Source organism: Biomphalaria glabrata, chromosome 9 (genome assembly GCF_947242115.1).
Source record: "Biomphalaria glabrata chromosome 9, xgBioGlab47.1, whole genome shotgun sequence".
NCBI lineage: Eukaryota > Metazoa > Mollusca > Gastropoda > Planorbidae > Biomphalaria > Biomphalaria glabrata.
Window position 1 is genome coordinate 32053662 of NC_074719.1, and position 15701 is coordinate 32069362.

At 36.6% G+C, this 15701-nt stretch overlaps 1 protein-coding gene across 1 annotated transcript; it reads left to right on the top strand.

Annotated features, from left to right (window-relative positions):
* The first annotated feature begins 2479 nt into the window (after positions 1–2479).
* Positions 2480–14468, top strand: LOC106051508 (sulfhydryl oxidase 1-like). The gene is made up of 10 exons (XM_056041787.1): positions 2480–2877; positions 4211–4311; positions 4447–4589; positions 4749–4839; positions 5459–5595; positions 6240–6410; positions 7428–7557; positions 8983–9102; positions 9581–9722; positions 10315–14468. Exons 1-10 carry the CDS (start codon positions 2628–2630, stop codon positions 11037–11039), a joined length of 2010 nt encoding a protein of 669 aa, XP_055897762.1. The 5' UTR covers positions 2480–2627; the 3' UTR covers positions 11040–14468.
* Positions 14469–15701: the final 1233 nt, after the last annotated feature.

Genomic DNA, 15701 nt, shown 5'->3' on the forward strand with positions numbered 1-15701 from the left:
CCGTTTGGGCCAACATTCATCCCCAAATGGGGCCCATGTGGTTAGCCCTTTCTGGCCTCTCAATGTTTGCCCCATACTGGCCCCATAAGGGATCCATCAGGGCTTCATCTGGGCCCCCTAACTGAGCCCAGACTCAGCCCTAAGGGCACCCGTTTGGGCCAACGTTCATCCCCCAAATGGGGCCCATGTGTTTAGCCCTTTCTGGCCCCTCAATGTTTACCCCATACTGGCCCCATGAGGGTTCCATCAGGGCTTCATCTGGGCCCCCTAACTGAGCCCAGACTCAGCCCTAAGGGCACCCGTTTGGGCCAACGTTCATCCCCCAAATTGGGCCCATGTGGTTAGCCCTTTCTGGCCCCTCAATGTTTACCCCATACTGGCCCCATGAGGGTTCCATCAGGGCTTCATCTGGGCCCCCTAACTGAGCCCAGACTCAGCCCTAAGGGCACCCGTTTGGGCCAACGTTCATCCCCCAAATTGGGCCCATGTGTTTAGCCCTTTCTGGCCCCTCAATGTTTACCCCATACTGGCCCCATGAGGGTTCCATCAGGGCTTCATCTGGGCCCCCAGACTCAGCCCTAAGGGCACCCGTTTGGGCCAACGTTCATCCCCCAAATTGGGCCCATGTGGTTAGCCCTTTCTGGCCCCTCAATGTTTACCCCATACTGGCCCCATGAGGGTTCCATCAGGGCTTCATCTGGGCCCCCTAACTGAGCCCAGACTCAGCCCTAAGGGCACCCGTTTGGGCCAACGTTCATCCCCCAAATGGGGCCCATGTGTTTAGCCCTTTCTGGCCCCTCAATGTTTACCCCATACTGGCCCCATGAGGGTTCCATCAGGGCTTCATCTGGGCCCCCTAACTGAGCCCAGACTCAGCCCTAAGGGCACCCGTTTGGGCCAACGTTCATCCCCCAAATGGGGCCCATGTGTTTAGCCCTTTCTGGCCCCTCAATGTTTACCCCATACTGGCCCCATGAGGGTTCCATCAGGGCTTCATCTGGGCCCCCTAACTGAGCCCAGACTCAGCCCTAAGGGCACCCGTTTGGGCCAACATTCATTCCCCAAATGGGGCCCATGTGGTTAGCCCTTTCTGGCCCCTCAATGTTTGCCTCATACTGGCCCCATGAGGGTTCCATCAAGGGTTCATCTGGGCCCCCTAACTGAGCCCAGACTCAGCCCTAAGGGCACCCGTTTGGGCCAACGTTCATCCCCCAAATTGGGCCCATGTGGTTAGCCCTTTCTGGCCCCTCAATGTTTGCCCCATACTGGCCCCATGAGGGTTTTGTCAGGGTTTTATCTGGGCCCCCTAACTGAGCCCAGACTTGACCCTTAAGGGCCCTTATTGGGCTTTCATTAATTGTCCCCAAAGGGCCAAGTATCTCTTACCCTGTTGGGGCCCACACGTCCTTCCCCTTACTGGCCCCACAAGGGTTTAACACTGGGATTTTCTGGGCCCCCTGACTGAGCCCAGACTCAGCCCTAAGGGCACCCGTTTGGGCCAACGTTCATCCCCCACTTGGGGCCCATATGGTTAGCATGGGCTTGCCCAGTTGGGGCCCTTACTGGGCCCAAAATCTTTGCTATCAGGGATGGTAATGCCCGGGCCGATTTTGATACCCAGTCCGCCCCTGCCTTCGCGCCATGGATGCTACGCCACTGAATAAACCCTAATGTTTTGCTTGATTTTTTAATAATTTCATCAATATAGGAATTCCATGACAACTTTTCATTTTAAGCCTACTTAGCTATAGATCTAGTAGGATATTTTGAGTTTTAAGTCAGTGTATATAGTGGTTTAGGCTACCATGAAAAAAGATAGGCCTACATACACATTTAATTTTTCTCATTTCATACGCTAGAGCAAATTCTTACAAGTGCTCCTTTTTTCCTAGTGCCATTAGAGAATGGAATAGGTTGCCTGAATCAGCCAGGAAAAAAAAGACTTAGCAGAGTTTAAGACGGTCATTGATTAACATATATATGTAATTTAAGTGATTATAATAGACTGACACTTGAAATGCGTATAGGACGTAATTATCTTGTTTTTTAAAGTAACGTCTATGTGATGTGAGATTAGATTAAATAAATGAAGAAGTTTTTATTTTATTTTTATTTATTTTGCTTTTATTTACTCTTAATTATATGCCTATATAATAACTGGCAATTTTCTCGGGTGGAAATAAGATATATAGGCCCTATACTCCATTAACCATTTTGGTTCCCATTTCTGTTATAAACAATTCAAAAATGTTTAAGATTATATTAATATCGGACAGTGCCCACGCAAATACTTTTTAAATGTTGTTTTTTTTACATTCTATCTAATTCTTATGACAATTTTTTTTTTTTTTAGATCTATAATAGATCTAGATTTAGATATAATTGGTTCTTTCATTTGTCTTGTCTGTAATTTTATACTTGACATGTCAGGTCAGTCTACGAACGACTACTCTCGCGTCGCACAAATTGACCAATAACGGTATAGACCACTGAAAAGAGGTAAACAAAGCGAGTTACGTGTCGACGAACAGGTCATCTGTTATTGCTTGAAAGAATTGAGAGCAGAGCACGACAACACCAAAGAAGTAATATTGTAATGATCACGACTTAAAAGAGTAATCACTAAGATGTACCAAACAGTTATGATTTGTTTATTGTTCATTTACGCATCTTTGTTATCACCGGCATACGGCCTAGTTGATGGACTTTATTCTAGCGAAGAGGATGTTGTGGTACTAAACAACGACACATTTCCCAGTACAATCCTGACTACTAAACCTGACAACAAAGTGTGGGCTGTGCAGTTTTATAACAGCTGGTGCGGTCACTGTAAACATTTTGCACCAACTTGGAAAGCAATGGCAACTGAATTCAAAGGTAAGACTTGTTGTAGCTCTAATTAGTATTTTTACTAGGTATCTAGATCTAGTAACTAGAATCTAGCTAGATCTATGGATTCTATCATCTAGTACTAGTAGATTGTATTTAATTTTTATAGACTCATCAGATTCAGTCTATAAGTATTACTATTGTGTCTATAGGTATAGATTACTATAGATCTATACCAATCTATAGTCTATATTAATAATAATATTATTATAATATAATATATATATATATATATAGTTAATATAGTAGATCTAACTCTAGTCTAGACTATAGACACTCTCTCTTGTCAGTAGCTACTCTAGATTCTAGTTTAGTCTAGATCTAGATATCTATATAGATAGTAGACTCTAGTCACTCTAGTAGTAAGTAGTAGATAAATGGACATGATATAAATTATAATGCAGTGGACTCTGCAGAAACAGAAAGATCGATAATGAAATCAACCTGCGTATCGCCAAGGCCAGTGAATCCTATGCAGACTGTCTAAAAATGGCTGGAAGAGACGAGGTATCATCACAAATACAAAGCTAGGGATCTATGGAGCTGTCATCCTCCCTACATTGCTCTATGCCTCAGAAACGTGGACAGTGTACAGAAAACTTGCAAAGAAACTGAACCACTTCCACATCACATGTCTAAGAAAAATACTGAATGCCAAATAGCAAGACAAAATACCAGGTACTGAAGTCCTTCGAAGAGCAGGTCTGCAAAGCATCCACACAATCCTGATGCAGTCCGAGCTGCGACGGGCAGGACACGTCTGCATCCCTAAACGACTCTTGTATGGCCAACTAAGCGAAGGAAAGCGCTTGCAAGGTGGTCAAAGAAAGCACTTCAGGGACACTCTCAAAGCTTCTCTGTAGGCCTCTGAGTCCATCCATTAGTTGGGGAAAAGTAAAGGCGGTTGGTCGTCGTGTGGCCACATGACACCCTCGTTAACCATGGGCCACAGAAACAGATGACCTTTACATCATCTGCCCTATAGACCACAAGTTCTGAAAGGGGAACTTTACTTTACTTTTAACACATTTTAGTGAATTGATGGAATCACTGTAAACTCGCTACAAGACATTTAAAAAAAAAAAATTTAGAAGAATAAAATTCATCACTTTACTTACTTTCTATGCATAAAAGCTTCCACCCTGCTTCTCAAAAGCTTGGCATGTCATTTAATTAAATAGTTTTCAACATAAAGACGACAGATATAGCCATTTGATCCATTCCAAACAAACCTTCATTGTAATAATTAAGAAATATGCAAATATCAACTGAAAAAAATTATGTATCCTAATAATGAATTATTTTTTAAATATCTTTATAGATTTGAATGACATCATTGGATTTGCAGCTATAGATTGTTCACAGAAAAGTAATTTACAAATATGTAGGCAATTTGACATTTCAATGTACCCAACTTTAAAGGTAATTTTGTTACTGCTGCTGATCATGGAATTAGCACTTTTTTGTGTGTGTTTTTTGATATTTTATATCTAGTTAAGTAAACAAGCTGTTTTCCTATTATTTTTATGTCCCTCTAAAAATGTTTCATCATTCCAGATCTTCCCTCCTATCTACAATTCAACTCGATCCAACAGTTGCGTAGAGCTGCATTCTCAATCTCCATCTCTTATCATGAAAAAAATATTCCAGGTTTTAGCCGACTTTCCAACACAGTCTTGGCCAAATATTAAACCACTTCAGTAAGTACTTTGTTTTGAAGTTGCTGTACAGATGGTCACATATTTCATCCTTTCAAAAATGCACTTTAAAATAATGAAGGAACAAGAACATTGGTTTTTATTACAAGATTCTCTTCTTAAATGAATAAATGTTTCATCTATTATTTTTTTTCTACACAGAAAAATTGAAGATATTTGGCTGGAAAAAAAAGATGCTCATAAACATATTTTACTTATATTTGAAAATGAAGATTCTAATTTAGGCCCTGAGGTAAGCATTTTGAATCTAAATATTAAATAAATAACTTTATTCATCAAGACTCATATTTAAAATGTGAAATGATAACTGTTCTTCTGCACTTGCTATCAAAATATTTGTTTTGTTTTGTTTTGGTGTAATATTACTAATAACTCACTTATTACAACTATTTATATATTTATATATATTATTATTATTATATATACAGTGAGTAAATGTTTTCTTTGACGTTATTGATGTACAATACATGTGTTTCTTTAGCCAGAGATATAGGAAGCTATTATATGGTTAACATTATAATCATATACATACTGTCCCCAACTGATATTAAATACCCAAATCCAAATTCCATCTCCATTATGGCCATTGTTAAGCATCTGTAAACAGGTTCTCAACCACTTTGACCAACTAGTTCTATTAAAGAGAGCAGTGTGCCCAGGAGTAGTTAACAAATTAATTCTAAGAACTAGTAAAAAATAATCTCCACTGCTCAAAATGTATTATGTGTTTTTTTTCTAAAGGTGCCCATAAAATTTCTGATATGGCACACATTATAATGCCTTGTGGCAACACACCCTTTTTGACCAATGAAAACAAGTAGTCATTTTTTTTTTTACCTTTCTCCTTGCAGGTGATGTTAGATGTGCGAAAGTTCCAGAATGTTTTACTGAGACGGATGCTACAAAATGATGTGTCCAAGTTTGGCATCAGTAAATTCCCCAGCTTGTATCAAGTGAACAAGGACTCCACTTACACATTTCTGGCTGTGTAAGTAAAGAAACAGTTGCGAGAGAGACAAGGAGAGAAAAGTGTTGCATTAGAAGAGAGCAAATTATGGCAGTATGTAAACAAGATTCCCTTGTATACCTCCAATGAGTTATGTCTCCACACTCTCCCTATCCTAAGAAGGATAATATTGTTTCCTAAATATAAACCATTTATCAGTACACAATAAGTTTCTAAAAAAAATGTTCAGGCATTTCAACACAAAACATTGAGTTGTCTGTCTAAAATTGTATTAATGTCCATTGAATGTTATCCAGATTAGACATTTTGGAATATCTTTCATTACAATTATTGTTTCATGCTTAAAGTAGTCATCTAAAGCATCCTTGCATTAAAATAAATAGACTATTCTAAATATTAGCAGAGATGCTCATATTTTTTAAACATTGCTGGTGTAGTTATTATTTTTTACTATTTATTTGACAATGTCAAATTAAAAATACATCTAACATTACAGTTATTATTTTTTACTATTGAAATTAAAAGTTCATTTCCTTTTCTTATTTTTCATCATGCAATGATTTCTACTATTAATGTTATACTTCTTGTGTTTTTCCTTTGTGTGCCTGTCAGTAATATATACAATAATGTTCTAAGCACATAATGATTTATTTAATCTCCAAAAGGGGTGACTCTAATTCAGAAGATACCACCGACAGCAGGAGGTTTTTTGTAAAAGTTATACACAGCCTTACTGGTGATCTTATGAATGTGCCCACCGTTGATGTAAAAAAAGATTCACACATTCTAAATGGAGGTATTACTAATGAGCAAAAAGTTCAGCACAAATTAAACAGGTGAGAGAAGGCAATTAAAAGTAGGATCATTTGACAAACTAGTTCTATTCAATTGTAATTGTATCTACCTTTAACTTGGATTTATACATTAACTGAAATAAAAAGGTGCAGTGCTCTTAAATTTTTAAAAACTAACTGAAACACATTTTTTAAATATTAATTAATTCAACAAAATTAATAAGCTAATAAATTAAATAAATTATGGCTTTTATATAGCGCTACTTTCATGCTTATAGCATGCTCAGAGCGCTTTGGTCTAATCTCATTTGTGGACCAGTGGGTGGAGGGGGTATCTGGGAGAAGGTTTTTCCATGCTGCCTTTAGGTGCTCAGTAAACACCAACTCTGCTCAAGACAGTGACGAACCTCGAGCCCCCATCATAAGTAGCCAAGCCAAGTTCAAGCGTACTTGAAGCGTACCGCTTGACCACGCTTCCCACATCACAATGGTTGGACTGAAAACACATTTTAAAAAGTTCACTGGATTATTAGATGATTATGCCTAAATATATTTTATTTATTTATTTTTTTAATTAACTTTAATTTCTGGTACAATTTGTATAATGTAGCTACATTTGTTTTGATGCCCTTTGATGCATCTATTATTTTGTATCTTTATATATATATTATACATATGTTATACATATGAAGAGACAATCATGATTTGTGATTAGCCCATGGCGCCAAACGATTAGTACTATTATTTTATATTCTGTATCTTTTAATAATAATTCATTTAATTAATCCTTTAGCTTAAACCTTAATCATATTTAAGTTATTTCTCAGTTTATGAATATTTATTTTAAGATAAAAAAAAAGGGAAATAATAGAGATGTGGAAAGGCTGAAGATATAGTACTACATATTGCATTTGCAATACTAAAGTCAGTTTTATTGTGATCATCGCTTACAATACTAAAGTCACAGTTTTATTAGGATTATGTGTTGATGTACTAAATTCAAAGTTTTGTCGTGTGTTGCATTACTTAAGTCAATTTTGTTATGGTTATTTGTTTCAGTACTAAGGTTACAATGCAAGATTTGGAATCAGCTCTACATTATAGTTTAAGACAGGAAGTAGCCATAATGAAAACTATAGAAGGGGAAAGGTTGACTGCACTTAGAGAATACATTCACATCTTAGTAAAGGTTAGTATTAAAGAAAGCAGTAGTGGCTGGCTGATATTTATTTACATAGTCTCTGTTGTATCTGAAGCTGCTTGTTAATTTCTCAGTCTGAATAAAACTGTCTTAAAGCTGTGAGCCATGTGCCATACTAGCAATACACACCGGCTATACCCATTGATTTGTTTTCAGGCTTTATATTGTTTCTGATTACAGACCAACAGAGCTCAAGGAAATAGTGAACTGTTTTCTACATACCAATTACCCTAGCAATCAGTGGATCAGAGTTTACACGGATGGCTCATCCCATAAAGCCACCACAAATGGAGGAGCTGGAATACTTATCGAATGGCCAGATGGAGGAAAACTAGAAAAATCCATTGCAACTGGAGAGCTCTCTGACAGTCACAGAGCAGAAAGGGAAGCACTAGCACTAGCTGCTACCATGCTAGCAAATCATCCAAGTTCCCCTCACAGTCAGATTGTCTTTCTAACAGACGCGAAAACAACCCTCCAAAGCTTGCAAAACTCTGATTCCCCTTATATTAAAAACCTCAGAACAGCACTTACAAAGCTCAACAACAACAGAAAAAAAACTGTTATTCAATGGATACCAGCTCACATACAACTAGCAGGAAATGAGAAGGCTGACACACTCGCCAAGAGTGGGAGAACAAACTCACAAGTAAACTCTGCACTCTATCCAGAAGAAATGAAGAAATTAATTGTAGATAAAATAAATGAGAAATGGACGAGCTCTCATCCAAATCACAAGAAAGATGACGCTTACTATAAGCTATCCCGACAAGACCTACGTCTAATCTTTCGACTCAGGACCGGACACAACAGAATGCGACAACACATGTTCTGGAAGCTCAAAATTGGAACCAGTGAAATCTGCCCATGTGGAGTATCACCAGAAAATGCCGACCACATCCTCCAAAACTGCTCTCTCTACCAAGAGGCCCGTATAAGACATTGGCCCCAAATCACCCCAATAGAAAGAAAACTATATGGAGAGCTCCCTGATTTGGAAACCACTGCGCAGTTCATCTCATGTATTGGTCTAGTCATATGAACACTCCAACATAACAATGAGAACGATGAAGAAGAAGAAGAAGAAGTTTATGGCCAGAACACCCCCTTCTTTTTTTTATTTTTTTTATTTTATTAAATTGGCCACATTTTAATGATCCTTCTAACATACTTTTTAAGCCTTTGACTTAGTGTGTCTGTACTATGAAATTTCATGGCCTGTTCACTATTTCTTTTTCTTTCTCGCTCTCTCACTTTTTCACTCTCTGGAACCCCCCTGGAAAGCTGGTTAATTTTCAGTCCTTGTAACTTATCATTAGAATTACTTGCTTTCTTTGGGTTTTTGCAAAAAAAAAAAAAAAGTGATTAAATAGTTACAATTAATTTATTGCAAGCTATTGGGATGTGTTTCAGTATTTCCCTGGCCGTAAGCCAGTGCTTGGTTTCCTGCGTCATGTCTACAACCTGTTGAGTAACTTGGACAAGACAAGTCTGACTGGGGAAGAGTGGCTGGAGAAAATAGACCAGGCTCAGGTACATGTTAGTGTTAGTGGACATAGTTAGTGCTGATATACACATAATAATTTAGGGTTCCCTTATTTACTTTGTTGTCTGAGTTTTATTACATTAATTGTTTATATAAAGACACCCACTATCAAAGTTATCTACTAAGTAAATGTCAGTGAGTATTTATCTGTTTAGAATAATAGATTTCTCATGTAATATCATTCATTTTTCTTGCATCTCATTATAATAAATGATCTGATTTTACTTTTGGAGTTTTTATTTTCTCATTATTTCTAGGGAGCTTTTTTTTTTGGGAGGGAGGGGGGAGGTACTTTTGCCTCATTAAAAAATAAAATACTCTGTAAACATAAGATTTAAAGTTTTGATTTTAATGCCTGTATTGATGTTTTCATGACAGTGTTATATTACATAATGACTTAATAAATCAATACATCATAAATAAAATAGGTACAAGTTATTTACTGCTTATTAAATTAATCTACAGGATGCTGACAACTACCTGCCTAGTGTGATCTTGTGGGAGTCTTGTCAGGGTAGTTCTCCTCACTACAGAGGCTACCCTTGTGGCATGTGGACTTTGTTCCATGTTTTAACTGTTGAGTCATATCTGCAACACCAGAGAGCTAGTCAGTTTTGAAACTTTTTTTAAAACTTAATATTAATCAGATTTAGGGAATGCTAAATCTGAACAAGAAAATATTCTATATTCACAGTTTGTTTGTTTTTTTCCTTTATATATTATTGTATTACAAATAGCTTTTTTTTTTAATTTCAAAGTCTTATGCTTTGTTGCCGAAAATTCATGATATCCATTCAAGCTTAACCATTTCAGTTGTTTCTGTTCTAATACCTTAAAATGGAATATTATATGGTACTTATATAGTATATATAATATTTAATTTGAAAGTCAAGTTCACTAACTTTCTATGAAGAACAACTTAGTATATTATATGGTGTCTCCCTTGATAAGTAAGTAGCCTATTATGAAACTTGCCTCCCCAAAAGTGTTTCATTAAAAAAGAAGTGTATTTTTATGAAAAAACTGCTTGCATATTTAATTTAAAATATGACTTTCAAGAAACAAAAAATGCCTTTAAAATTTTTTTTCTCTTATTTTATGCATAAATTTATAATTCAAATGATGAAATTTTTCAGCAAATAGAATATGTTATTTTTATGAATTTTTAAATGTTAATTATTTTTGTTTTGTGTGTGCAGGACCCAACGATCCAGGAAACCCACAGGAAGTTTTGTTGGCCATCAAAGGCTATATGAAGTACTTCTTTGGCTGCCATGAGTGTTCCAACAATTTCCTGGCTATGGCAGAGACTATACCTAATGAAGTGACCAGCTGGAAGGAGGAAGTTCTTTGGCTGTGGAGTGCTCATAATAAAGCCAACAAAAGGCTGCATAAAGATGTCTCAGAGGACCCAGAGCATCCCAAGATACAGTTTCCTCCTGAATCTCTGTGTCCTGTGTGCCAGAAGCTGAGTCAGTCTGACCAGGGAGTCACCTTGTCCTGGGATTCTGAGAAAGTTTTAGAATTCTTGCTAAACTTCTATTCTGAGCAAAGCATCATTTTTTCTATTCACCTTATGAGTGGAGACGAGGATTCTATATCAACAGTCCCATCCAACCAGGGTGAACTAGACTGGTGGGAGAAGAAACAAAAGAAAGAGGATTTAAAGCAGATTTGGCAGATAAAGGAGCAGCGTAAACTTCGGAAGAAAGAGTCTAAAAGGAGTGTTGAAGACACCTACAATAGCAGAGTTAGGTACACTGGATCTCCAGGCTTCCTCAGCTCCTGGGGCCTGACGCAGCTTGACCTCAGTGTGTGCATCATATTTTACCTGTTCAGTACTATGATCATTCTCTTCCTGTACCACCATTTTATTGCTAGAAGGAGGCTGATTTCCTGTAAACCAACAAAGAATAGCCCCTAATTGTTTGTATTCATCACAAGATTCTTAACTATGTTTTATTATCTTTAAGTGCAATAATACTCATTGGCTCAGCTGCCATCTGTTAATTTTCATCCAGTTGCCTTATTGATTTCACCTTGGTCATAAATCATAGATTTAGAATGTCTCTAGGTGTCAGATGAGCTTATAGAAAATTAAATTTAAAATGATGTGCAAGATAAATGTAAATTCTTTTAATGTTGAAATTATTTCTCCAAAGTAAAATTTTATTTGAACCTGTACTGTATCAAAACAATTTTAACAGATTTTTAACAACATAAAGAAAGGGAAAATGTTATACATAAATTTGAAATTTCCATTATTTAACAGTAATACAAAGGGTTCCAAACTTTGAATATTATTTTGTTTAAAGAATATATTTCAACATCTACCCAGGATGAACATATATGTTTTCATAAATGACAATCTATATTTAAAAAGTCATCTATAATTTGCTAATGTTAGGTAAAATTTTAATCTCTCTGTCAATGAAACCTTGTTAACTGCATCTGTCTTGGTCTGGCCTCTTCACTTCATTCAATGTATTTATACATTTGTGCTCACCATGAAGGTCTAGCTTTATTCATTCACATTTGTCTTTCACAAGGAAAGAAGAAACTAGGTAGATTGAATAAATATAACTCAGTAGTCAATTTACTATTTTATTGTTGGCTCACAGGCATCAATAACTTTTGCACATTTTACAAACTTTTTTGGATACAAAAGCCAGAATGTATTGTTCCCTTAGTTTCATTTCTCATTATCAGATCAAAATTTTGCTTTTTAATTTATTCTGATTAATGAATCCTACTGTCAAAATTGAAACTTACATTCTCTTTGCGAGTACATCAGTACATGTCTTTTCAAAACCCTCTTTGTGAGTACATCAGGTCCTATGAGCCCATGTCTTTTCAAAACCCTCTTTGAGAGTACATCAGGTCCTATGAGCCCATGTCTTTTCAAAACCCTCTTTGAGAGTACATCAGGTCCTATGAGCCCATGTCTTTTCAAAACCCTCTTTGTGAGTACATCAGGTCCTATGAGCCCATGTCTTTTCAAAACTCTCTTTGTGAGTACATCAGGTCCTATGAGCCCATGTCTTTTCAAAACTCTCTTTGTGAGTACATCAGGTCCTATGAGCCCATGTCTTTTCAAAACCCTCTTTGTGAGTACATCAGGTCCTATGAGCCCATGTCTTTTCAAAACTCTCTTTGTGAGTACATCAGGTCCTATGAGCCCATGTCTTTTCAAAACTCTCTTTGTGAGTACATCAGGTCCTATGAGCCCATGTCTTTTCAAAACTCTCTTTGAGAGTACATCAGGTCCTATGAGCCCATGTCTTTTCAAAACTCTCTTTGTGAGTACATCAGGTCCTATGAGCCCATGTCTTTTCAAAACCCTCTTTGTGAGTACATCAGGTCCTATGAGCCCATGTCTTTTCAAAACTCTCTTTGTGAGTACATCAGGTCCTATGAGCCCATGTCTTTTCAAAACCCTCTTTGTGAGTACATCAGGTCCTATGAGCCCATGTCTTTTCAAAACCCTCTTTGAGAGTACATCAGGTCCTATGAGCCCATGTCTTTTCAAAACCCTCTTTGTGAGTACATCAGGTCCTATGAGCCCATGTCTTTTCAAAACCCTCTTTGAGAGTACATCAGGTCCTATGAGCCCATGTCTTTTCAAAACCCTCTTTGTGAGTACATCAGGTCCTATGAGCCCATGTCTTTTCAAAACTCTCTTTGTGAGTACATCAGGTCCTATGAGCCCATGTCTTTTCAAAACTCTCTTTGTGAGTACATCAGGTCCTATGAGCCCATGTCTTTTCAAAACCCTCTTTGTGAGTACATCAGGTCCTATGAGCCCATGTCTTTTCAAAACTCTCTTTGTGAGTACATCAGGTCCTATGAGCCCATGTCTTTTCAAAACTCTCTTTGTGAGTACATCAGGTCCTATGAGCCCATGTCTTTTCAAAACTCTCTTTGAGAGTACATCAGGTCCTATGAGCCCATGTCTTTTCAAAACTCTCTTTGTGAGTACATCAGGTCCTATGAGCCCATGTCTTTTCAAAACCCTCTTTGTGAGTACATCAGGTCCTATGAGCCCATGTCTTTTCAAAACTCTCTTTGTGAGTACATCAGGTCCTATGAGCCCATGTCTTTTCAAAACCCTCTTTGTGAGTACATCAGGTCCTATGAGCCCATGTCTTTTCAAAACCCTCTTTGAGAGTACATCAGGTCCTATGAGCCCATGTCTTTTCAAAACCCTCTTTGTGAGTACATCAGGTCCTATGAGCCCATGTCTTTTCAAAACCCTCTTTGAGAGTACATCAGGTCCTATGAGCCCATGTCTTTTCAAAACTCTCTTTGTGAGTACATCAGGTCCTATGAGCCCATGTCTTTTCAAAACTCTCTTTGTGAGTACATCAGGTCCTATGAGCCCATGTCTTTTCAAAACCCTCTTTGTGAGTACATCAGGTCCTATGAGCCCATGTCTTTTCAAAACTCTCTTTGTGAGTACATCAGGTCCTATGAGCCCATGTCTTTTCAAAACTCTCTTTGTGAGTACATCAGGTCCTATGAGCCCATGTCTTTTCAAAACCCTCTTTGTGAGTACATCAGGTCCTATGAGCCCATGTCTTTTCAAAACTCAGTAGACTCCACATTTGGATGATCAAATCAACTCTTTATGACTAGTTGAGTTTATCAGGAGTTATAATTTAAGGAATTTTTCTGGGACACAAGATGCACGAGTATATTAGGAGTTATAACTTAAGGGATATTTCTGAGACACAAGATGCACTTGAATATATCAGGAGTTATAACTTAAGGGATATTTCTGAGACACAAGATGCACTTGAATATATCAGGAGTTATAACTTAAGGGATATTTCTGAGACACAAGATGCACTTGAATATATCAGGAGTTATAACTTAAGGGATATTTCTGAGACACAAGATGCACTTGAATATATCAGGAGTTATAACTTAATTGATATTTCTGGGACACAAGATGCACGTGTAAATTACTTTTTCTTTTAGACTCACTAATCTTTTATCTAGATGTAGTTCATTTATTTCTATAGCTAATGGTTTACAAAGGTATTTTTTTATGTTGGCTGTCTTGTACATTGTTATCATAGAAACCACTAGGGGGAAGAAAATACAGCCAAAAAAACAATCTAGATTGTACGAGTGTATATTATTTATTGAAACTGATGAGTACAACATTGTCCAATGAGTAAGAACAGTATTGGTGAAGGCATTTAAAACTTGAGTTTTGTGTGTTGAAGTACCTAGCTCCAAAACTGACATCTATAGAATTTTGTTGTGAGCTATGAACTCTGAACTCTCCATGTGATGTAATTCTATCTCATGTAAGCTTTCTATTTACTCTTTTTTTTTTTTTTTTTTGGTTCTTCCATGTAGTCTTAAATGTTTGGTCGGACAATGAATGTAGGCAGGATCCAGTGTGCTAATCATCTAGTCATCTGGCAGAATCTTTCTTGGGGCTAAAATAATTAATTATAGTCACATCTCACTGTATCAAACTTAGTATGATTAAATGAATTTTCAAATAAAAATTTTGATGTTGGACATTAGGTTAATATTTCAACCCTTGCTAATTCTAGTCAGTATTCAAAACTTACTCCTACCTAGATTAAAGCTAAACTTATCTAAAATGACTTTATCATTATTCATCTTCATGCAAACTAATAGAATGTTGTTAAAACAAAGTTGGAAAAAAAAAGCTCAATTTTCATAGTGCTTTAATAGAAACTGAAGTAAAAACTTTAAAATAAAATATTATTCTCAACACATTGAGGTTTGACTGTAGTTGAATATTAATACTAAAAAGTTGTTTTAAGATCTCATCGGAAGGTAGAAAAATAAAGATCATTTTCTCATCTGGCTATTCCTTAATGAGCTACAAAAGTGTCGAGGGAGAGAGTGTTATTTAAATGTCCTCAAATCCATGTCAATTTTGTTAATATCAATGCTTATGTACAGTATCACAAATAAAATGTTTAAAGTTTGCATTATTTATATTTTAGAGAACTTGTTGTTTATGATTAAATAGAAATATAATTTTCCTAGTCTCAATTTTTTGTTAAATTGCATCATACCATTAGTTCAAGGCAGTGATGGTTAGGTTTGTTTGTTTTTTAGTTGTGTTTTTATTTGCTTGAATTTCATTTTGTTATTCTGTTACTTTTTTTTTCTAAGTTTAAGAAATTCTAAAAACTCCCGGTACCCATGTTTCTCTAATTTCTGCTCTATATTTGAAAGTTTCAAATAATTTATTGAAGTGAAAGTTGATCTTTCATTAGCATTACATATAAGCTTTTCTATTTCTGTAAGTTGAAGTAAGCTTGGAATGGACTTTGATTGGTTTTAGGATGAAAGATAAATATCTTATTGGGTCTTCAGTAAGAATAGTTCTGTTGTACATAGCTCAAAGAATTATTTCCATTCTTACATTCCTGGAGAAGAAAATGAAATGTGTCCACATTGTTTTGTAACCATTGAGTTTCATCAGCATCGTAGAGAGCAAGAAAAGTTTGTCATTGAGATTTCATCATCATTGTAGAGATTAAGAAAAGTTTCTCATTGAGATTTCATCATCATTGTAGAGAACAAGAAAAGT